General features: G+C 53.1%; 4 protein-coding genes across 11 annotated transcripts; 3 read left to right on the top strand and 1 right to left on the bottom strand.

The window, feature by feature from the left end:
• Positions 1-1,299: 1,299 nt before the first annotated feature.
• LOC105946032 (E3 ubiquitin/ISG15 ligase TRIM25) lies at positions 1,300-4,576 on the bottom strand. Its single transcript, XM_012955205.3, has one exon. It carries the CDS (start codon positions 4,258-4,260, stop codon positions 2,581-2,583), a length of 1,680 nt encoding a protein of 559 aa, XP_012810659.2. The 5' UTR covers positions 4,261-4,576; the 3' UTR covers positions 1,300-2,580.
• A 5,090-nt stretch (positions 4,577-9,666) lies between these two features.
• Positions 9,667-12,608, top strand: mrgbp (MRG/MORF4L binding protein). Its single transcript, NM_001030510.1, is given in 5 exon segments — positions 9,667-9,844; positions 10,295-10,416; positions 10,540-10,621; positions 10,763-10,837; positions 11,778-12,608. Coding segments are annotated over 5 exon segments (603 nt in total). The 5' UTR covers positions 9,667-9,705; the 3' UTR covers positions 11,963-12,608.
• Positions 12,609-13,710: 1,102 nt separating this feature from the next.
• On the top strand, positions 13,711-22,278 carry LOC116407969 (opioid growth factor receptor-like). 6 transcript variants are annotated; one of them, XM_031894511.1, is made up of 10 exons: positions 13,711-13,918; positions 18,063-18,134; positions 18,438-18,507; positions 18,951-19,029; positions 19,290-19,356; positions 19,441-19,589; positions 19,695-20,344; positions 21,338-21,599; positions 21,654-21,682; positions 21,791-22,278. In XM_031894511.1, the coding sequence occupies exons 1-10, from the start codon at positions 13,808-13,810 to the stop codon at positions 22,234-22,236; spliced, it is 1,935 nt and encodes a 644-aa protein (XP_031750371.1). In that variant the 5' UTR covers positions 13,711-13,807; the 3' UTR covers positions 22,237-22,278. The 6 variants fall into 6 exon arrangements, with proteins under 6 accessions (XP_031750371.1, XP_031750373.1, XP_031750372.1 ...); XM_031894512.1 differs by having other exon boundaries at positions 13,712-13,918; positions 21,338-21,394; positions 21,566-21,599; positions 21,654-22,278; XM_031894513.1 differs by lacking the exon at positions 21,654-21,682 and having other exon boundaries at positions 21,825-22,278.
• Positions 20,351-22,280, top strand: LOC116407970 (uncharacterized protein DDB_G0290685-like). Of its 3 annotated transcripts, none has more exons than XM_031894518.1 (2): positions 20,351-20,980; positions 21,044-21,344. In XM_031894518.1, the coding sequence occupies exons 1-2, from the start codon at positions 20,359-20,361 to the stop codon at positions 21,313-21,315; spliced, it is 894 nt and encodes a 297-aa protein (XP_031750378.1). In that variant the 5' UTR covers positions 20,351-20,358; the 3' UTR covers positions 21,316-21,344. The 3 variants fall into 3 exon arrangements, with proteins under 3 accessions (XP_031750378.1, XP_031750379.1, XP_031750377.1); XM_031894519.1 differs by having other exon boundaries at positions 20,351-21,106; positions 21,215-21,344; XM_031894517.1 differs by having other exon boundaries at positions 20,351-22,280.
• The last annotated feature ends 1,250 nt before the right edge of the window (positions 22,281-23,530 follow it).

The raw sequence follows: 23,530 nt of genomic DNA, 5'->3' as shown, positions 1-23,530 counted from the left end.
TACCCCTGCTCCCAGTACCCCTGCCCCCCAGTACTGCTGCCCCCAGTACCCCTGCTCCCCAGTACCCTACCCTGCCCCAGTACCCCTGCCCCCCAGTACCCATGCTCCCCAGTACCCCTGCTCCAGTACCCCTGCCCCCCAGTACACCAGTCCCTGCTCCCCAGTACCGCTGCCCCCAGTCCCCTGCCCCAGTACCCATGCTCCCCAGTACCCCTGCTCCCTAGTACCCCTGCCCCCAGTACCCATGCTCCCCAGTACCCCTGCTCCCCAGTACCCCTGTCCCCAGTACCGCTGCCCCCAGTACCCTGCTCCCCAGTACCACCCTGCCCCCAGTACCCATGCTCCCCAGTCCCCTGCTCCCAGTACCCCTGCCCCCCAGTACCCATGCCCCCAGTACCCCTGCTCCCAGTATGCTCCCCAGTACCCCTGCCCCCAGTACCACTGCCCCAGTACCCCTGCCCCCCAGTACCGCTGCCCCAGTACCGCTGCCCCCCAGTACCTGCCCCCAGTACTGCTGCCCCCAGTACCCCTGCTTCCCCAGTACCCCCTGTCCACCCCCAGTACAGCTGCCCCCCAAGTACCGCTGCTCCCCAGTACCCCGCTCCCCAGTACCGGCTGCCCCCCAGTACCCCTGCTCCCAGTACTCTGCCCCCCAGTACCACTGCCCCCCAGTACCCCTGCCCCCCAGTACCCCTTGCTCCCAGTACTGCTGCCCCCCAGTACCACTGCCCCCAGTACCCCTGCCCCCCAGTACCCCTGCTCCCAGTACCGCTGCCCCAGTACCACAGCTCCCAGTACCCCTGCCCCCAGTACCCCTGCTCCCTAGTACCGCGCCCCAGTACCACAGCTCCCCAGTACCCGTGCCCCCCAGTACCACAGCTCCCCAGTACCCATGCCCCCCAGTACCACAGCTCCCCAGTACCGCTGCCCCCCAGTACCAGATATGCGCAGATATACAAGACTTAAGGTGGCCATACACGCACCGATAATATCGTACGATAATCGGTGCGTGTATGGCATGTCGGCGAGTCGACCGATGTCGCAGGAAGCTGCCGATATCGGACGACTCGCCGATCGGACCAGTTGGAAAATTTTGATCGGGCGCCATAGAAGGGGCCTGATCAAGATTTCCCTTCAGAGCTGAATCGGCAGAAGGAGGTAGAAATCCTATTGTTTCTCCTTACCTGCCGATTCAGCCCTGAATGGTGTGTGGCGGATCTGACGATGTTTCGTGCGACCATGTCAGATAGCCACGTGTATGGCCAGATTTATACAGATAGAAACCCAAGAGCAAATTAGCAATGTGAAGCAGCACAAACACTTTTATTTGAGACCATAAAGCCAAAACATAGTGTAGGTTCCAAAGCATTTCCCCACAGCAGGTATTTTTTAAAGGTAGAATTTACAAATATTGCCACTTAATTTACCACAAAAAAATGATTTTTAGTAGCTTTTTACCACATACAGGGGCCCTTATATCAAACTGTGTAAAAACCATTGAGCACATTCGCCGCTTGTAGGTTCCTGGCGTCGCTGCATAAAATCCGGTGTATTTATATAAAGCTCTGCAATGATTTTAGGTGATTGTGTGAAAAGTAAAAACTGTGCAGTAAAGGCGTCTGCCGATAAAACCCACAGCTTTACAAACAGCCCATTTATCTTACAGAAATGTCACATTTACATTGCCCCAAACATAAGTGCCCTGTGTATGAGCCATAAGGGGACCCGTAGTGCTCTGGCATTGTGTCCATGGCAACTGTTTCTATTTACGACCCAACTCAGGGACAATCTAACATTCCCCGGCCCCATTAATTATTTAGATTCACTAAAACTATATAACATTTATATCAATAATCAATCCTGTTTCCAATTTCATGAATAACAATCACCTTCATACATATACACCCCAATATATACCAATATAGATATAACTCACCCAATAGGGCAGGGGACAGAGATATACACACACACATAGCTGTCAGTATTCTGAAATGTGAAACTGCTTTGCTTTCATCTGCCCCAGCCACGCCCACTTGCACCCAGATATGCCCCCAATACACCTGGACCCCACCTAGTTTCCAGTAAGGATATCTCTTCTGGGGTCAGCAATTCAGGACTGCCTTGCCTAAATAGGAAAAAGCAGATTCCCAACAAAAATACTATCATGTGTCTACAAACGGCAGATTCCATATACTAAGGCCTGTGACTATAAGACATGTAGCAGCTCAGGTACAGTCGGATATAAGAGACAATCCTTAAATGTTACCCCTCCTGACTGCACATTTAAGTGCAGATCTTTCTCTCTATCATTTATTTATGTACTTTCTATCTCTGTATATCTTAAAGTGTTTAAATGAAAAAGTGGGACAATATGGCCACACCCCTTATGCGCCATAGTCACGCCAAGACACCACCGATTTTCCTGAAACCTCATCCATTTTCCAGCTCCACCCATTTGATTGTTGGTGCCAGGATCATTCATTGCAGCCTACAGGGACCCATCACACAAGGACCACATCAAGGTTTTAAAAGCAAGAAATGTCATTCTCCCAGGGAGACACTGACTAACCTAAATTACTCTTAATCTCCTTTCCAGAAATCTAAGTATGGGTTTTCACACTTGATAGTGTCATTAGTAATGAATCTCACCCATGACTGAGCTTCCCACCCTACACAGAATGCAGCATGAAGGGGCTCAGTGAATTTGGCAGTGAAGGTGTGTAAGTGCCTGATTGGCTCACTCAGCTCATAGAAGGACAGGTGTCCGGCCTCATAGTCCAATGAGATTCTGATTCTCCTGCAGGAAGGGACGTGGGGTAACTGGGTTATGTTTGTGCCATGTGTTACTGAATATGTATTATTCCTCTGTCTCAACAAACACCAGGACTTGTTATTGTTCCCAATGATGGACTGATCCCCTCCCCTTTCTATACTGGGATAGGCCGCCCCTACCCCCCACTCCCCTAATTTACTGCCCTCCACTTCCCAGTAATGTCGCCCTGAGGGGAAATTCCTGGTGCTTAAAGCCTGAGGGTACTGAAATCTTGTTGGGGCATAATGGTGATGCTGGTTTTTCATTGAGTAGGAGGCAGTTTTCCCGTCCCAAGATTCAGATACATTATTCCCACACGTGTTTATATCCAGTACCAGCTCTGTAGCCTCCTGTCCATAGATCCACCTTCCCTTTACCCCAGTGACAATCCCAGCTAAGCCTGTGAGTAATGTCTCTGAGATCCGACCCACATCCAGATCCCCTACAGCCGGGACCTTTATACCCTTTCTCTTTCTGCCCCCATTATCTGCCCCCTCAGTACCCTCTCTGCCCTCAGTATCTGCCCCCTCAGCCCCACAAAAGGCAGCTCCATGGGATTCCCATTGTGCCTGTAGGACAGTGAGTGGATCTGCCATGTTGCACAGCTCCTCAATGTGCCGGATCTTCCTGGACAGCTCGTCCTTCTTTATTTCCAGCTGTTGGATCAGCTCAGTGAGTGTGAGTGAAAGCTCCTCTTTCTGCCTGGAGATGTCACTCAGGAGTCGCTTCTCTAGGGCTTCCAGCTCTTCCCTGATGCCCCTAAACAGGGCAGTGACTCTCTCTGTCTCAATGGCGGCTTTTTCCTCTAATTCTCCCCTGCGCTCCTGCAGCCTCTGGGCTCCTCTCTCAGTCTCCTCTCTCTCTGGGCTCAGTTTCTCCAGAACTTTCCTCAGTTTCTCTTTCTTCTTCTCAGAGGCCTCACTCAGCAGCTCCACCCTGTGGCCCCGGTGCCCCCCGGCCAGGCAGCAGGACACACAGATACAGGCCCCATCCTCACAGCAGTGATACTCCAGAACCTTGTGATGTACAGAACATTTTCTCCCCATAAAGGAAGCTGTGGGCTCAGTCAGTACATGTTCTGCCGACTGGCTGTGCCCCCTCAGGTGCTTATTACAGAATGAAGCCTCACACAGGGCACAGGATTTAATAGCGGGCACAGGGGAGTCACAGTAGGAGCAGGGAACCCCACTCCCATCATGCTCTGGGTGAGTAGAAAGGAATCGCTCCGCTATGTTACTCAGCTTCCTGATGTTCTGCAGGGCAGGGCGCTCCCGATACTCGGCTCTGCATTCAGGGCAGGAATAAGCCCCAGACCCCCCCTGGGTGTCCCATGCTGCCCCAATGCAGCCCCGGCAGAAGTAGTGGCCACAGGGCAGGGACACCGGGTCAGTATAAATGCTCAGGCAGATGGAGCAGCTCAGCTCGTCTCTCAGATCCGCAGCCGCCATCGCTCAGAGCAGGAACAGGGAAACGAAACAGAAAGTTCTTCTTTTCTCAGAAATCAGTGGAGCAGGGGGAGGGGAGTTTGTTTATCCACGGGCCAAGAATCCACCAGGTGTGGCAGTAGCCAAAGAATGTGTTGGGTGGTATTATATATATTTATAAATAAACCCATAATCCTTCAGTGTCTCCCTCCCTTGTAACTGCAGAAAGAGCCTTTTTATACTCATAATATTATTGTTTTTACCCAGTGATTTTGTCCCTGCGGAAGAACCAGCTTCTAAAAGAGACAAGAGCCATGGGAAGGGTGAGACGGGCACTGTAAGAACTTTACTCTGAAAGACCCTCTCCCTCATTGGTTGTGCCGGTGGAGCAGTCGCTGTCATACAGACAGACAAGAGCCCCTCTGCACCCCCCATTAGCAATATATATAGGGCATTAACCCATTCTGTGCATTAAGCTGCCAAGCAATACCCACAGCAGGGACTGTTTGCCCATATATTGCAATATATTCTGGCTGCCCAACTGACAGGTATACATGTCAGGCCCCATCAGCCAATGAATGGGCAGAGTTCTGTTACAGTTAGAGCTGCATCACTTCCTGTCAGCTGATCTCTGAGGCAGCACTCAGCCCATCACAAAATGGCGGCCCAAGGGAAAAAATGGAAAAGGGCAATATTTACTGATATTAAGGAGATCTTAAGTCAAGAATGGTTCCAGGGCCCTAAAAAAATCTCCTGTGGAAAATTGCTCAGTGATATCATTTCTCGTGGGAGACCCCTCCTACCGTTGTCCAACAACATCTATTTCCCTTCCTGTTCTAAATGAGCGACTGAGGAGCCAATCAGCATTCTGCTTTCTTATGTGACCTGTAAACCAGGTGTCGGGCCCTACAGAACCCTGGGCCCATCTTAGGCTCTAAACCTGCTGCCAACCAATCATCAATGGGAAGGGGATGTAGAACAGAGAGGGGGTGCAGGGGATTATGGGGGAGACACATGGCTGCTGGGAAGATTCAGTTACCAGATAAAGTTTATTTGGCACAAACTCAGGGGATTCTGAGCTCACCGAGTCACAAAGAAATCACTATAGTAAATAATGTACCCCCTATTTTACAATATAAGGATATTATAAACTATTGATATCCTCGTATTTTTCAACAGGGGGTATATTCGTTATTATAATACGCATGTTTCTTGTTTATTATATGGGATTTTACATGGGAAGGAGCACAGGAGTGACGGGGAGTTACAGGGGGACAGAGACCCCCCCACAGCCCAGAGAAACAACAAACTGCTGGTTCTGCCCCCCAGGCCGGGCAGCACTGACCAAAGCTTGGGGGGGAGAATCCTTCTGGTTTGGGCATCACAGGGAGAAGAACAGAGGGAAGAGCCGGGGGTTTGTGCCACATCTAAAGGCTTTCATGCCATGCTGGGCACATGGGCACATCTCCCTCTCAGTCTCACACCCCCCTACAGAATGCCGCTGCTGCCAGCTGGTGTTTGGGTATATATTCCCCTGGCATTATTATTATTGTAGGGACCCATAGGGTTAAACTGCCCCTGGGCCACTTACAGGCACCCCCCTACAGAATGCCGCTGCTGCCAGCTGGTGTTTGGGTATATATTCCCCTGGCATTATTATTATTGTAGGGAACCATAGGGTTAAACTGCCCCTATGGCTTTAACCCCTACCTCTTCCTGTTACTGGGCAGTCCAGTATCTTATTGGTTTAGTTGGTTGACCACACCCCTTGCAGTCTGATATAAAGTTTAGCAGGGGGGTGTGTCTCCCTCTTTGTCTGCCTCTGAGTCTCAGGAAAGCCCCACTGAGCCTGGGGTCAGAATAGGCCCCACTAAAGCCTTATTGCCCCAGAGATTAACATCCACTCTGGTAAAGTCGGGGACAGGGACCCCGTGAATGAGGACTATCTAGAATAGCAGAATATCCTAATAGCACTCTCTAGGGGGGTGAGGCAGATAGAACTAGTTAGTAAGAGCAGTTCTGGCTCCAACCAGGAAGTCAGCAGGAAGTACCTTCCATACAGGCAATGTTGCCTCAGCCTAGGGCCACAGTTAAGATGTAGGATACAGGTCAGTGTAAATCCCTGCTCCATAGTCGGCTGTAGGACCCATACCAGCTAAAGGTATTGAACCTGAGGATTGGGGTAACTATCCAGACTGCCCCATAGTGGGGTCGTGCTGATAAGTGCTTTACCCTGCCCAGTCTCCCAAAGAGGTGGGATAAACCGGTGGAACCCTCTGTTATTATCCTCAGAATGTGTCTGCTGTATCTGCATTGATCTATCCCTGCGCTACTACAACTTGTCTTGGACAATAAAGAGTTAAATATTTGGTTGACAAGAGCTCCTGGCGTCCATCTTATCCTTTGATCTAAGCAATTACACTACACAGTGGCAGTGGGACGTGCAGTTCAGCAACATCCTCCAGTAGTTCCTTCCACATAGCGAAGGCCCATCCTGTTTAAGAGAGTCGCACGTACCCCATGCCCTATCCATAGCTGGTCAATTTAACTATTTCAGCCAAATAGGGGTTATATTATTATACATGGAATGGGGAGTGGCCTATTGTGGGTGGGGCATGGGAGAGGTCTATTGTAGGTGGGGCATGGGAGTGGTCTATTGTAGGTGGGGCATGGGAGTGGTCTATTGTAGGTGGGGCATGGGAATGGTCTGTTGTAGGTGGGGCATGGGAGTGGTCTATTGTAGGTGGGGCATGGGGGTGGTCTATTGTAGGTGGGGCATGGGGTGGTGGTCTATTGTAGGTGGGGCATGGGAATGGTCTGTTGTAGGTGGGGGCATGGAGGTGGCCTATAGTGGGTGGGGCATGGGAGTGGCTTACTGTAGGTGGGGGCATGGGGGGGGGTGGCCTATAGTGGGTGGGGCATGGGAGTGGCTTACTGTAGGTGGGGGCATGGGGGGGTGGCCTATAGTGGGTGGGACATGGGAGTGGCTTACTGTAGGTGGGGGCATGGGGGGGTGGCCTATAGTGGGTGGGGCATGGGAGTGGCTTACTGTAGGTGGGGGCATGGGGGGGGTGGCCTATAGTGGGTGGGGCATGGGAGTGGCTTACTGTAGGTGGGGGCATGGGGGTGGGCTATAGTGGGTGGGGCATGGGAGTGGCTTACTGTAGGTGGGGGCATGGGGGGTGGCCTATAGTGGGTGGGACATGGGAGTGGCTTACTGTAGTTCGGGGCATGGGGGGGTGGCCTATAGTGGGTGGGGCATGGGAGTGGCTTACTGTAGGTGGGGGCATGGGGGGGTGGCCTATAGTGGGTGGGACATGGGAGTGGCTTACTGTAGGTCGGGGCATGGGGGGTGGCCTATAGTGGGTGGGACATGGGAGTGGCTTACTGTAGGTGGGGGCATGGGGGGGTGGCCTATAGTGGGTGGAGCATGGGAGTGACTTACTGTAGGTGAGGACATGGGAGTGGCCTATTGTAAATGGGGGTGGGATGCTTAAAACTGCCTACAGGCTCCTGCGATGTACATTTAGTCCTGGCTTCTTCCCTGCCCCAGCAGGAACATCCCCAGCTCCTCAGGGGTTCCGCCCTGGGTTCCCTTGTAACCCACCCAAACCTGCGCAGCGCAGCGCCCCTTAAAGGAACAGTAACACCAAAAAATGAAAGTGTATAAAAGTAATAACAATATAATGTACTGTTGCCCTGCACTGGTACAGCTGGGGTGTTTGCTACAGAAACCCTACTATAGTTTATATAAATACCCCGCTGTGTAGCCCCGGGGGCAGCCATTCCTGCACTGGTACAGCTGGGGTGTTTGCTACAGAAACCCTACTATAGTTTATATAAATACCCCGCTGTGTAGCCCCGGGGGCAGCCATTCCTGCACTGGTACAGCTGGGGTGTTTGCTACAGAAACCCTACTATAGTTTATATAAATACCCCGCTGTGTAGCCCCGGGGGCAGCCATTCCTGCACTGGTACAGCTGGGGTGTTTGCTACAGAAACCCTACTATAGTTTATATAAATACCCCGCTGTGTAGCCCCGGGGGCAGCCATTCCTACACTGGTACAGCTGGGGTGTTTGCTACAGAAACCCTACTATAGTTTATATAAATACCCCGCTGTGTAGCCCCGGGGGCAGCCGTTCCTGCACTGGTACAGCTGGGGTGTTTGCTACAGAAACCCTACTATAGTTTATATAAATACCCCGCTGTGTAGCCCCGGGGGCAGCCGTTCCTGCACTGGTACAGCTGGGGTGTTTGCTACAGAAACCCTACTATAGTTTATATAAATACCCCGCTGTGTAGCCCCGGGGGCAGCCATTCCTGCACTGGTACAGCTGGGGTGTTTGCTACAGAAACCCTACTATAGTTTATATAAATACCCCGCTGTGTAGCCCCGGGGGCAGCCATTCCTGCACTGGTACAGCTGGGGTGTTTGCTACAGAAACCCTACTATAGTTTATATAAATACCCCGCTGTGTAGCCCCGGGGGCAGCCATTCCTGCACTGGTACAGCTGGGGTGTTTGCTACAGAAACCCTACTATAGTTTATATAAATACCCCGCTGTGTAGCCCCGGGGGCAGCCATTCCTGCACTGGTACAGCTGGGGTGTTTGCTACAGAAACCCTACTATAGTTTATATAAATACCCCGCTGTGTAGCCCCGGGGGCAGCCGTTCAAGCTGGAAAAAAGGAGAAAAGGCACAGGTTACATAGCAGTTAACTAGTAGATAAGCCCCATATAGTGGGTGTTTATCTGTTATCTGCTTAGTAACCTGTGCCTTTTCTCCTTTTTTCCAGCTTGAACGGCTGCCCCCGGGGCTACACAGCGGGGTATTTATATAAACTATAGTAGGGTTTCTGTAGCAAACACCCCAGCTGTACCGGTGCAGGAATGGCTGCCCCCGGGGCTACACAGCTGCTTATTTATATAGTAGCTTTTCTGTAGCAAAAACACCAGTTTTTTGCAGAGCAACAGCACATTATATTTTAATTACTTTAAAACACTTTAATTAATGTTACTGTTCCTTTAATACTAAAGGTAATATATCAGCTGGGTGCAGTTACCAAACGTGCCCACTGGGTGCCGCTGTGTAAGTGCAGCGCTTACTGTTCCAGCCTGATAGCGCTCAAAGTAATAACATGTTTGGCTGCCGCTGGCCACAGAGAGTCGCTATGGAAGCTGCAGATGCGCGCAGTGCGGTTGGGGAACACTAGGTGGCGCTGCTCATGTGTAACATCAGTCGTTCGCTGCGCTGTCGTTTGGCTGAGTGCAGTACTGCTGGTGAGCACTAGATGGCGCTATTGCACTAGGCACAGTGCCGCTGCTGGATACCGTTATGAGCGGAAGAGGCTGCTGCCCAATAGACGCCCCCTGTTGTGCTGCTATAGATATTGCGCTACAGTGCAACACCCATGGTGTCCGCTAGGAGTCGCTGTCCCCCGCAGTTTCCCCCCATTGGCTGCAGAGATGGGGGATTTAGAGGCCGGGGAAACTACTGTGGAAAAACCCGAGCCTCCCCCTGCCCCCCCCGCGGAAGAGCCGGTGCTGTGGAGCCCGGAGGTTGAGGTGTGTCTGTTCCATGCGATGCTCGGCCACAAGCCGGTCGGTGAGTGGAGGCCGCGGCCCATCCCCGGACTCGCGTAATCTGGGAACCCGGGAAGGGGGGGCTTCCGGTCCGGGTGGCGTCGGGACATGGCGGCCCGGGGCGGGATGAGGGGCTCTGGGTGTCTGTACCTGGGGGGGTAGGGGCACTATATCGGGCACTTTGGGGTTATTGTACCAGTGAGTGTAATTACACCGCAAAAGTAAAGTCCTGGGCAGTAACCTATAGCAACCAATGGGATCTTTGTTTCTATTGTTCTCTGCGGCTGAAAGAGAATCGCTGATTGGTTGCTCTGGGCTTTTGCTGCAGATTTGCCCCCTGTGTATAAATACATTCTATTTGGGGGGTATTTGGGCAGAACTAGGGGGAACCCTAATAACCATGTGACTACGGGACTCATTAACCCTTTGGCAGACGCAGGGCACAACTGACTCTTCTTTTTGCCCCTCGCAGGCGTGAACCGCCACTTCCACATGATCTGCATCCGGGACAAGTTCAGCCAGAACATCGGGCGCCAGGTCTCATCCCGAGTCATCTGGGAGCACCTGCGGAGCATGTACGATATGCAGGCCTTGGTAGGTGGCCCCGGGGAATGGGGGGGGCATTTCCTTACACTTCCAGGTGAGGTAGCCCCGCCCCCTGCTGTTTGCTCCACCCCTGCGCCCCCCTAACCTCCTGCCGTTACTTTCCCGTTGCAGCACGAGTCTGAGATTCTCCCCTTCCCAAACTCGGAGAAGAACTTCATTCTCCCGGAGGATCTGATTCAGGAGGTGAAGGAGGGTGAGTGTCAGCCTTTGGGTCCAGTTGCCCTCTGGGTACTGACCTAATGCTCTCTGTACCCCATTACTAACCTTGTGCCCCCCCCCGGGGCCCCCATACAGCCGGGCCCTAAAGGTCTGTGTCCCCTCCTCCTCTCTGCAGGGAAGGTGACGTCGGAGGAGGAGCTAAAGGAGGAAGTAAAGGAGGAAGTGGAAATACACGGCGGCTCGGATGAAGGTGGGAAATATTGGGCTGAGGAGCTTGCAATCTGTTATTCAGCTTCCCAGCCTCGGCCCCTGAGGAGTCTGTAGGGGCAGCGCTTAAGGGGGCGGTTCCCCTTTAAGTTAACTCTTAGCATGCTACACAATGATCAGTTCTAAGCAACTTTTCAATTGGTCTTTATTTATTTTTTATAGTTTTTGAATTATTTGCCTCCTTTCAAGTTTTCAAATGGGGGTCACTGACCCCGGCAGCCAGAAACCTATTGCTCCGTGAGGCTCCAGTTTTATTGTAACGTTTTTGTAACTTTTTTTTCTATTCAGCCCCTCCTCCTATTCATATACCAGCCTCTCATTCCCTGGTTGCTAAGGTAACTTGGACCCCAGCAACCAATTAGCTGCTAAAATTCCAAACTTAAATAACTAAAAAACTACAAATAATAAAAAATGAAGACCAATTGCAAACTGTCTCAGAATATCCCTCTCTACATCGTACTAAACGTTAACTCAAAGGGGAACAACACCCGAAGGTGCAAGTTTTGGGTCTTCCAGAACCGTTTCAGCCCATTTCCGGAACCAAAAATACACCTCTATCATTGTCTCTATTGGAACACGGCAGGGGGAGGGGAGACTTGACCAATTCTTCCAAGTGCATTGTGGGTAATGGGTGGTTTCTTGGTGGCTTCAGGGGGTCGGAACTTCATCTCTGTTGCCATAGTAACATTTCAGTCATCGATATCCTCATTGTCAAGGGGAGGAGCTTCCTGTACCTGTATAAGTGCATTTAGCAGGGGGCAAACAGTATAGCCACCTGGGGGCAGCAAGTTTAGCAGTTGCCCCAGGCAGATAACATAACCTGGGTGGGGGCTTCTGTGGGGTATATACGTGAGGAGGGGTAGATTTAAGGGGCAACAGGCCCTGCCAGATGCCTCACTCATGGGTATTTCCTTCCTCTGCAGCTTTTGTCAACTCTGGGAATTCTGGGAAAGGGCTGGACAAAGCCCCCGGGAAAGAGCGGACCCTCTCGGAATCCAGCTCCAAGGAATCGGGGGACAAGCGCAAGCGGAGCCGGCTCACCGAGAAAGTGCAGAACGCAAACAGCAACCCGTCCAGCCCGAACGCCAACAAGCGCAGGCGCACATAGGGGCGGGGCTGAGAGAAGGGGTGTGGCTTCCCAAGGGGTCAGAACCGGCCCGCGTGTAACTGAACTAATGGGTTGTGTGAGAGTCAGAACATTCTGCCCCGGCTCTGGGGCAGTAGCCAGTAGACTGTAGATCTCAAGGATGTAAATATTTTTAGGGGGTATGTGGGGGGGGGGGGTAGTGAATCTACATCCGCGGGGGCTGGGCAGACTGTGGCCCAATCAAACCCTCGTTAATCTACTGATGAATAAATCAATTCATTTCCCAACCCCTCTAATCTATTAGCCACGGGCTGACCATCTTTTTTATACCCCCCCCCCCCCAAAAATCAGCTTTGGAACGTTCCACTTTGCTCTTTCATAATGAATTAGGCACAGTCAGCAGCCTGGGGCCCCCCCAGAAGGTTCCTCCAGGGAATGGGGGGCTCTGGCTGTTCCCCACTATAGAGTCTCGGGGGCTGTCCTGCGAGTGATTCAGGGAGTTCAATGAATTTATAATGAACTTTCAGCAGACGGACAGGGGATCGATTCCCGCCGAAGGATGTCGGGATTTTACCCTACAGGGGGCAGCAGAGGTCTCTCCGGGTATTTAAGGCAGTTTTTATAATAATATTTTTAATGGATTTTATACATAAAGTGTTGGACAATGTAATCGCCTCCTGTTGTGATTTATACACATGAAATCGTTTGCCCCCCCCCGGGGGCCCCATTAGGGGGCATTAGAGAATTTCACCTTCATCCTATCAGTGTTTTGTTATTCTACATTCTGGGTTCAAATAGTAAAAATTCAATATCCAGTGAATTCATAATGGAAATCATCTCAGGGGCTTTTGGGCAGGGGTGGGGCAATGGGCAATAGCAAGCGCTGCAGTCATGAAAAGGATTTCAGCGGGGGCGGGGCCTGGGCTCTTACAGAGGTGGAGGAGGAGTTTAGGAGAGAATGTAAAAATCCCCCCTCGGTAATAAAGATTTGGTGACAGACTAGGATTTTGGCAGTGACAGTGGTCAGAGAAGGAGTTAATATGGCCAGAGGTTAATGAAGGGGTTAATAAATATATTAGCAAATTATTAACATACAGATATTATTGAAAGTCAAATGAGTGTGAAATGTAAAACCTGCATGTATAGGGGGAGCTATAGGGAGTTGTCCCACCCCTAGGGGATGCCAGTGATTGGCTATGGAGTATGAGTGACAGGTATGTGGCCCTATCTGCCTTTGTCCCGCCTCTGAGTAGCCAGACCGCACCCTCGCTGAGCCCCATAGAGACACACAGGGAGGGAATCTAATCCCCCAGGTGTCAGGATTTATATATATATATATATATATATATATTAATAGGGCGGGGCCTGATGGGAGGTGTTTAACCCCTTCTGTACCTGCCAGGAATGTAACAGCCAAACACAAACTGCTCTGTCCTGAGAAAGGTGCTGCCCCCTAGTGGCCGGTACTGGGTTTGCCCTTGGGCATAGCTCTTACCCCTAGTAGGGTTCTCTTCTGCCTCAGCTGGGGGTCACTTCCAGGCACCCACCTTTAGTTTTGGGGTTACCCTGTACTCACTATTGTCCCCCCTGATTATATTATATCATTTGCCAACTCAGCCCCAAATGTGCCAGGCTTATTGCCATAGGGGTCACAGGAAGTTGCCATGGGAACAAGCTCAATGCCACATTCCCAAATAGTCGGTAACTGCCCCCTGTTATCCCTCCGCCCGGTGCCAGGGGGCGCCCTGTTCCAGCCAATCAGATCATTGGGTTCCCTGTATCCCCGGCCCAGTCCGGTTTCGCTTTCATTTCCCTTCGCAGCGAAACCCTGGGATCTGCCCCGCACTGCGAAACTGCCCCGGTGTCATGTTGTGGGGTCGGGAAGAGCGGTGGGACCCCCAGTGGGACTCTACCTGGGAGGAGGAGGAGGAGGAGGGGGAGATCCCGGAGTCGGACCTAAAGGGAAACTCCGGGCGGGTAAGTAGTTCTGACTCCGGTGGGAGCTGCCATGTTGCTTCCCGCACAGGGAAAGGCCGATCCGATCTTTGTGTCGCAAGGTTTGGGGTTCATGTGCGAACTTGGGGTTACATAGGGGAGTTACTCTGCCCTGCCCTGTGTGTGTCGGGGTGCTAGTGTATGGGGAACCAGGGGGGCTAAACTACAAGTTACTGGAACCCCCTAATCTGTAGGAATAAGATTTTGTCCGATCATAAACTGCTTTTTGGTCAGTGTCCCCGGGGCCCTTGGAAGTTTATTCCCCCCCATGTATTAAAGGGACAGTAACCCCCCCCCCCCCTTGTGCAACAGGAGTGCAGTGAGTGCGGCTTGTACTGATCAGTAAAGGGAAAGTAACCCCTCCTGTTTGGTCCTTGTGATAATTAGGTTTTCTGTGGCCAAAAGTCTGGCAGGAGCCAATATGTAGGTTATTATTGCCCTTACAGCCCCCCCCCCCGGCATTCCCAGTACCCAGAGGCACAAACAGCCCCCCCAGCCCAATAAATAGTGACTGTCTGTGGCACCTTACAGCCCCCCTGGCATTCCCAGTACCCAGAGGCACAAACAGCCCCCCCAGCCCAATAAATAGTGACTGTCTGTGGCACCTTACAGCCCCCCTGGCATTCCCAGTACCCAGAGGCACAAACAGCCCCCCCAGCCCAATAAATAGTGACTGTCTGTGGCACCTTACTGCCCCCCCCCCCTGGCATTCCAGTACCCAGAGGCACAAACAGCCCCCCCCAGCCCAATAAATAGTGACTGTCTGTGGCACCTTACAGCCCCCCTGGCATTCCCAGTACCCAGTGGCACAAACAGCCCCCCCAGCCCAATAAATAGTGACTGTCTGTGGCACCTTACAGCCCCCCTGGCATTCCCAGTACCCAGTGGCACAAACAGCCCCCCCAGCCCAATAAATAGTGACTGTCTGTGGCACCTTACAGCCCCCCTGGCATTCCCAGTACCCAGAGGCACAAACAGCCCCCCCCCCCAGCCCAATAAATAGTGACTGTCTGTGGCACCTTACAGCCCCCCTGGCATTCCCAGTACCCAGAGGCACAAACAGCCCCCCCCAGCCCAATAAATAGTGACTGTCTGTGGCACCTTACAGCCCCCCTGGCATTCCCAGTACCCAGAGGCACAAACAGCCCCCCCCCCCAGCCCAATAAATAGTGGACTGTCTGTGGCACCTTACAGCCCCCCTGGGCATTCCCAGTACCCAGAGGCACAAACAAGCCCCCCCCCAGCCCAATAAAATAGTGACTGTCTGTGGCACCTTACAGCCCCCCTGGCATTCCCAGTACCCAGAGGCACAAACAGCCCCCCCAGCCCAATAAATAGTGACTGTCTGTGGCAACCTTACAGCCCCCCTGGCATTCCCAGTACCCAGAGGCACAAACAGCCCCCCCCCAGCCCAATAAATATTGGACTGTCTGTGGCACCTTACAGCCCCCCTGGCATTCCCAGTACCCAGAGGCACAAACAGCCCCCCCCCCAGCCCAATAAATAGTGACTGTCTGTGGCACCTTACAGCCCCCCTGGCATTCCCAGTACCCAGAGGCACAAACAGCCCCCCCCCAGCCCAATAAATAGTGACTGTCTGTGGCACCTTACAGCCCCCCCTGGCATTCCCAGTACCCAGAGGCACAAACAGCCCCCCCCCCAGCCCAATAAATAGTGACTGTCTGTGGCACCTTACAGCCCCCCCTGGCATTCCCAGTACCCAGAGGCACAAACAGCCCCCCCCCCCAGCCCAATAAATAGTGACTGTCTGTGGCACCTTACAGCCCCCCCTGGCATTCCCAGTACCCAGAGGCACAAACAGCCCCCCCCCCCCAGCCCAATAAATAGTGACTGTCTGTGGCACCTTACAGCCCCCCTGGCATTCCCAGTACCCAGAGGCACAAACAGCCCCCCCAGCCCAATAAATAGTGACTGTCTGTGGCACCTTACAGCCCCCCTGGCATTCCCAGTACCCAGAGGCACAAACAGCCCCCCCAGCCCAATAAATAGTGACTGTCTGTGGCACCTTACAGCCCCCCTGGCATTCCCAGTACCCAGAGGCACAAACAGCCCCCCCCCAGCCCAATAAATAGTGACTGTCTGTGGCACCTTACAGCCCCCCTGGCATTCCCAGTACCCAGAGGCACAAACAGCCCCCCCCAGCCCAATAAATAGTGACTGTCTGTGGCACCTTACAGGCCCCCTGGCATTCCCAGTACCCAGAGGCACAAACAGCCCCCCCCCAGCCCAATAAATAGTGACTGTCTGTGGCACCTTACAGCCCCCCTGGCATTCCCAGTACCCAGAGGCACAAACAGCCCCCCCCAGCCCAATAAATAGTGACTGTCTGTGGCACCTTACAGCCCCCCTGGCATTCCAGTACCCAGAGGCACAAACAGCCCCCCCCCAGCCCAATAAATAGTGACTGTCTGTGGCACCTTACAGCCCCCCTGGCATTCCCAGTACCCAGAGGCACAAACAGCCCCCCCCAGCCCAATAATAGTGACTGTCTGTGGCACCTTACAGCCCCCCTGGCATTCCCAGTACCAGAGGCACAAACAGCCCCCCCCCAGCCCAATAAATAGTGACTGTCTGTGGCACCTTACAGCCCCCCTGGCATTCCCAGTACCCAGAGGCACAACAGCCCCCCCAGCCAATAAATAGTGACTGTCTGTGGCACCTTACAGCCCCCCTGGCAATTCCCAGTACCCAGAGGCACAAACAGCCCCCCCCCAAGCCCAATAAATAGTGACTGTCTGTGGCACCTTACAGCCCCCCTGGCATTCCCAGTACCCAGAGGCACAAACAGCCCCCCCCCCAGCCCAATAAATAGTGACTGTCTGTTGGCACCTTACAGGCCCCCCTGGCATTCCCAGTACCCAGAGGCACAAACAGCCCCCCCCCCAGCCCAATAAATAGTGACTGTCTGTGGCACCTTACAGCCCCCTGGCATTACCAGTACCCAGAGGCACAAACAGCCCCCCCCCCAGCCCAATAAATAGTGACTGTCTGTGGCACCTTACAGCCCCCCTGGCATTCCCAGTACCCAGAGGCACAAACAGCCCCCCCCCCCAGCCCAATAAATAGTGACTGTCTGTGGCACCTTACAGCCCCCCCCGGCATTCCCAGTACCCAGAGGCACAAACAGCCCCCCCCCAGCCCAATAAATAGTGACTGTCTGTGGCACCTTACAGCCCCCCTGGCATTCCCAGTACCCAGAGGCACAAACAGCCCCCCCCCCCAGCCCAATAAATAGTGACTGTCTGTGGCACCTTACAGGCCCCCTGGCATTCCCAGTACCCAGAGGCACAAACAGCCCCCCCCCCAGCCCAATAAATAGTGACTGTCTGTGGCACCTTACAGCCCCCCCGGCATTCCCAGTACCCAGAGGCACAAACAGCCCCCCCCCAGCCCAATAAATAGTGACTGTCTGTGGCACCTTACAGCCCCCCCTGGCATTCCCAGTACCCAGAGGCACAAACAGCCCCCCCCCCCCAGCCCAATAAATAGTGACTGTCTGTGGCACCTTACAGCCCCCCTGGCATTCCCAGTACCCAGAGGCACAAACAGCCCCCCCAGCCCAATAAATAGTGACTGTCTGTGGCACCTTACAGCCCCCCTGGCATTCCCAGTACCCAGAGGCACAAACAGCCCCCCCAGCCCAATAAATAGTGACTGTGGCACCTTACAGCCCCCCTGGCATTCCCAGTACCCAGAGGCACAAACAGCCCCCCCCCAGCCCAATAAATAGTGACTGTCTGTGGCACCTTACAGCCCCCCTGGCATTCCCAGTACCCAGAGGCACAAACAGCCCCCCCCCCAGCCCAATAAATAGTGACTGTCTGTGGCACCTTACAGCCCCCCTGGCATTCCCAGTACCCAGAGGCACAAACAGCCCCCCCCCCAGCCCAATAAATAGTGACTGTCTGTGGCACCTTACAGCCCCCCTGGCATTCCCAGTACCCAGAGGCACAAACAGCCCCCCCAGCCCAATAAATAGTGACAGTACCCCAGTCCGGGCCTCATTGCCAGAGTTGTGTTTCTCTGCTAAAGGGGAAGCTGTGCCATTAGCTTTATCCCCCCCCCCCCCCATTCTCACCCCTGGGCTTTGTGTTTCCCTATATAGGGGGCAAGTCGCAGTGCCAGGGCAGCCAGGGACCTGCAGAACTATCGGCGTGGGTATCCGGGTAAAGATCGGGTAAGTTATTTATTTATAGCAGCAAAGTCCCACAGCTGGGGGGGCACTGGGGGCAGATGTAGAGTTGCTGAGTCTGATGGCTCCCTAATCTGCCCCGCTGGTTTCCCCTATGGTGCAGTTGGCAGCTGAGCCGGTGACTGGGGCAGAGTAATAACAAACCTCATGTGAATATAAGGGCCCCCCCACACTGACATGGGGCCCCACCCAGAGCTATAGGGGCCACAGTGCCCAGGTTTGCTCTCCTGTGTGCCCCCCCCCCCCAATAGGTTTGAGTAAGTTTTTTTATTTGTCTCTATCCCACAGGACAGTGAGTATCTGGAGTTTATGCCCAATCTGGAATTCTACCAGAACCGGATCCCCTTTCAGCCATATGGTAAGTCCCAAAGAACTGGGAACCAGATTAAACACCCATATTAGTTCCTTATCATTTGGGGGGGGGGGGGTGGTCCATGCAAGTTTTTTTCCAGTTAAATGGGTTAATGGGAAGCACCATTAGTGACCCGTTAGCTGTCACGCAGGGTTAAACCAGTGCATCCAATTTGTGCTTATTCCCCTCACTGAGATGAGCTCAGACTCCTTCTTAGCATTTCCCATGAATCCACTTACCCAGCCTGGTCATGTGACTCCCCCCCCCCCCCCACCACTGGGCTGAAATGCCCCTGTCTGGGTAAGTGCCAGCTCTGCAGATACCAGTGGCAGAACCCAGACAGCAGGGCAAGCACAGAACTCATCCGAGCAAGCAGTTCCCTTGTTGTGCTTAGTTCTGGCTCCCACTAGTGGGGATCGGAGGTAATGCAGTGTTTGTGTTATACACAGGGGAATATATAGACACGATGCTTAGCGACTGGAGGGGAGATTATGTCCGACTGGAAGAGAACCATTCCTATATCCAGTGGTGAGTATGGGGGAGACGGGTTTGTGGGTTCAGAATAAAGGGAAAGAAAACAACAAAGAAACCCAACAAAGTTATTATCAGTACTTATTGGCTGTTAGATTTGGTAATTGGACTTATGGTCCTGTACAGCAAGGTTAGTTGGGGGCCTTTAGCAATAAATGAATGATCCCCCCAAACAATTTACCAGCAGCAGGAAGGGGCAGCCATGACAGATACCCCCCCCCAATGAAGGGTTAATACAGAGATGTTATTTGCTGCAGGCTGTTCCCGCTGCGGGAGGAGGGAGTGAATCCATACGCTGCGCCACTGACACTGCGGGAGATTGAGGTACCATATTGGCTGGGGCCCCACATAGAGACCTTACCCCCCCCCCCCCGGCCCCTCACTGTATGGTCTGTGTTTCCCTTACAGGCGCTGAGAGCAGATCCGGACGCCATGAGGAGGTTCCGTGAGGCCTACAGGCTTATGTTGGACTTCTATGGCATAGAATTGAGGGATAAGATTACTGGGGAAGTTGCCCGGGCCCCAAACTACAAGGAAAGATTCAGTAATCTCAATCGGTAAGTTCCATGGTCTCTGAATCGGGGGCTTCTGGGCACTGAGAGGGAAATGGCAGGAATATTCCCAACTGTTAATAAGTTGATATTTGCCCCATTCCCTTGCAGCCGGGGGCACAATAACCTGCGGATCACACGGATACTGAAGTGTTTGGGGGAACTGGGCTATGGGCGCTTCCAAGCTCCACTCGTCCGCTTCTTCCTGGAGGAGACGTTGGTGCATAAGGAGCTGCCCAATGTCCGACACAGCGCCTTGGACTATTTCATGTTTACTGTGCGGGACAGAGAGCAGCGCAAGGAGCTGGTACTATTTGCCTGGGAGCATTTCCCACACAGAGAGGGGTTTATATGGGGGCCCAGGAACTACTTCCAATATAGAGCAGCAAAGAATGCAGAGAGCAGCGCTGACCAGGAAATCACACAAGAAAATAGTGAGACGCCAGGCGAGGGGGAAGGGAATTGTGGGAACTCAGGAAGAGGAAGTGTAAATGAAGGGCAGAAAGGGATTGTGAAGGGAGAAAATGCTGCTGAAGGAAATTCTAGGGAAGATCTGCACAGGGCTGGGGGAGCAGAGAGTAAAAACACCAAGGGAGCAGGAAGTTCTGTTGGAGATTATACTGGGGAAGAATTGCAAGGGGACACTGGCACACAAGGAAGTGCTGAAGGGGAAGGTACTTGGGGAGAGTTTCAAGGGAAGGGCTTTGTAGGTAAGGAACCTGAAGGGGGGAAGTTAAATGGTACAGGGGGAAGAGAGGCAGGAAGTGCTGAGGGCATGGGGGAAGGAGCTAAGGACACTGGGAGACCAGGAAGTGCTGAAGGAAGAGATACTGGGGGAGACGTAGAAGGAAAGGGGTCTCTAGGAGGGGAGGAAACTGATAGAGGGAAGTTAGACAGTACAGACAGTACAGAGACTGGGAGACCAGGAGATGCAGATAAGGAAGACTTGGGAGAGAACGAAAGGGAAGGAGAGGACACTGGGAGACCAGGAAGTGCTGAAGGAAGAGATACTGGGGGAGACGTAGAAGGAAAGGGGTCTCTTGGAGGTGAGGAAACTGATAGAGGGAAGTTAGACAGTACAGAGACTGGGAGACCAGGAGGTGCAGATAAGGAAGGCTTGGGAGAGAACGTAAGGGAAGGAGAGGACACTGGGAGACCAGGAGGTGCCGATAAAGAAGGCTTGGGAGAGAACGTAAGGGAAGGAGAGGACACTGGGAGACCAGGAGATGCAGATAAGGAAGACTTGGGAGAGAACGAAAGGGAAGGAGAGGACACTGGGAGACCAGGAAGTGCTGAAGGAAGAGATACTGGGGGAGACGTAGAAGGAAAGGGGTCTCTTGGAGGTGAGGAAACTGATAGAGGGAAGTTAGACAGTACAGAGACTGGGAGACCAGGAGGTGCAGATAAGGAAGGCTTGGGAGAGAACGTAAGGGAAGGAGAGGACACTGGGAGACCAGGAGGTGCCGATAAAGAAGGCTTGGGAGAGAACGTAAGGGAAGGAGAGGACACTGGGAGACCAGGAAGTGCTGAAGGAAGAGATACTGGGGGAGACGTAGAAGGAAAGGGCTCTCTAGGAGGTGAGGAAACTGTTAGAGGGAAGTTGGACAGTACAGAGACTGGGAGACCAGGAGGTGCCGATAAGGAAGGCTTGGGAGAGAACGTAAGGGAAGGAGAGGACACTGGGAGACCAGGAAGTGCAGATAAAGAAGGCTTGGGAGAGAACGTAAGGTAAGGAGAGGACACTGCGAGACCAGGAAGTGCTGATATCCAAGAGGGCATGGGGGAAGGAGAGGACACTGGGAGACCAGGAAGTGCTGAAGGAAGAGATACTGGGGGAGACGTAGAAGGAAAGGGCTCTCTAGGAGGTGAGGAAACTGTTAGAGGGAAGTTGGACAGTACAGAGACTGGGAGACCAGGAGGTGCCGATAAGGAAGGCTTGGGAGAGAACGTAAGGGAAGGAGAGGACACTGGGAGACCAGGAGGTGCAGATAAAGAAGGCTTGGGAGAGAACGTAAGGTAAGGAGAGGACACTGCGAGACCAGGAAGTGCTGATATCCAAGAGGGCATGGGGGAAGGAGAGGACACTGGGAGACCAGGAAGTGCTGAAGGAAGAGATACTGGGGGAGACGTAGAAGGAAAGGGGTCTCTAGGAGGTGAGGAAACTGTTAGAGGGAAGTTAGACAGTACAGAGACTGGGAGACCAGGAGGTGCAGATAAGGAAGGCTTGGGAGAGAACGTAAGGGAAGGAGAGGACACTGGGAGACCAGGAGGTGCAGATAAGGAAGGCTTGGGAGAGAACGTAAGGGAAGGAGAGAACACTGGGAGACCAGGAGGTGCAGATAAGGAAGGCTTGGGAGAGAACGTAAGGGAAGGAGAGGACACTGCGAGACCAGGAAGTGCTGATATCCAAGAGGGCATGGGGGAAGGAGCTAAGGACACTGGGAGACCAGGAAGAGGAAGTGTAAATGAAGGGCAGAAGGATGCTGGGGGGCCAGAAGGGGGTCGTAGGGGAGAGGTGGAAAGGAAGGGGACAACAGTAGGTGAGGGAACTAGTAGAGATACGTCAGTAGGTTCTGTGTGGGTGAAAGAGAACATTGGGGAAAAGAATAAGGAGAATGGAGCAACAGGAAGTGGAACAGATGGGCGGGGCTAGTAGGGTTTTTGGAAAACTTTTCAATAAATCAGCCTGAAACCCTACTGTATAAAGCGCATTCCCTCGAATATTGTTTTTCATACAATGTCCCCTTGAAAATATTACTCTCTACATCATACCAAAAGATAATTTAAAGGTAAACAACCCCTTTAAGGCCCAAGCTCCAATCTAGAGCCCCACCATAAGCTGTAAATGTGGCCCCCCAGTCACCCTTTCAGCCACCAGAGTCTACAGGGGCCAATTCCAACACAGACGCGCAGGGCGCAATATGTAATAAAAATGGCGTCTACGCAGAATTCTTTAGTTTGGTGTCTGCTGCGCCCAGTGACACAGGCCTCTGTGGGACGCTGGGAACTCAATGCCACGGAGTGCGGGGCCCACATTTCTATTTTGCAGGGGGCCCAGGTGGCTCCAGGGTCCCACAGCAGCCTATACACATCCATTACATACTGCACATAGGAAACCTATAACATGGGCTCTCCTGCCTGAAGGCCAATCTCCAGCCTGAAGGCCAATCTCCTGCCTGAGGGCCAATCTCCTGCCTGAGGGCCAATCTCCTGCCTGAAGGCCAATCTCCAGCCTGAAGGCCAATCTCCTGCCTGAGGGCCAATCTCCTGCCTGAAGGCCAATCTCCAGCCTGAAGGCCAATCTCCAGCCTGAAGGCCAATCTCCTGCCTGAGGGCCAATCTCCTGCCTGAGGGCCAATCTCCTGCCTGAGGGCCAATCTCCTGCCTGAAGGCCAATCTCCAGCCTGAAGGCCAATCTCCTGCCTGAGGGCCAATCTCCTGCCTGAAGGCCAATCTCCAGCCTGAAGGCCAATCTCCTGCCTGAAGGCCAATCTCCAGCCTGAAGGCCAATCTCCTGCCTGAGGGCCAATCTCCTGCCTGAAGGCCAATCTCCTGCCTGAGGGCCAATCTCCAGCCTGAAGGCCAATCTCCTGCCTGAGGGCCAATCTCCAGCCTGAGGGTCGCTCTCCTGCCTGAGGGTCGCTCTCCTGCCCCTGCTCAGTTGGGAGCGATAACACTGCGCTAATTCTTAAGAAAAGCTTCAGACAAGGAATCAGTGCCAGGGAGCCCCCTAGCGGCCAAGGTACAAACTGCAGGGGACAAACAGTATGGCAGCAATTCCGGGACTGGGAGGCGCTTCTGGGGAATGAAATTTACTCCCAGGGGTTGTTTCTGTGATAAATCTTTTAACCTTTTCCCTCAGTTCTAGTGATACTTACCCTTTATTAATTGCTTCCTGAGACTCACAGCTAATTAATATGCATATAATGAAGGGAGGAGGGCGTGGC

The sequence above is a fragment of the Xenopus tropicalis genome, chromosome 10, assembly GCF_000004195.4.
Source record: "Xenopus tropicalis strain Nigerian chromosome 10, UCB_Xtro_10.0, whole genome shotgun sequence".
Lineage (NCBI taxonomy): Eukaryota > Metazoa > Chordata > Amphibia > Anura > Pipidae > Xenopus > Xenopus tropicalis.
The sequence above is the reverse complement of the archived record's forward strand: the minus strand, read 5'-3'. Positions and strand labels throughout refer to the sequence as shown.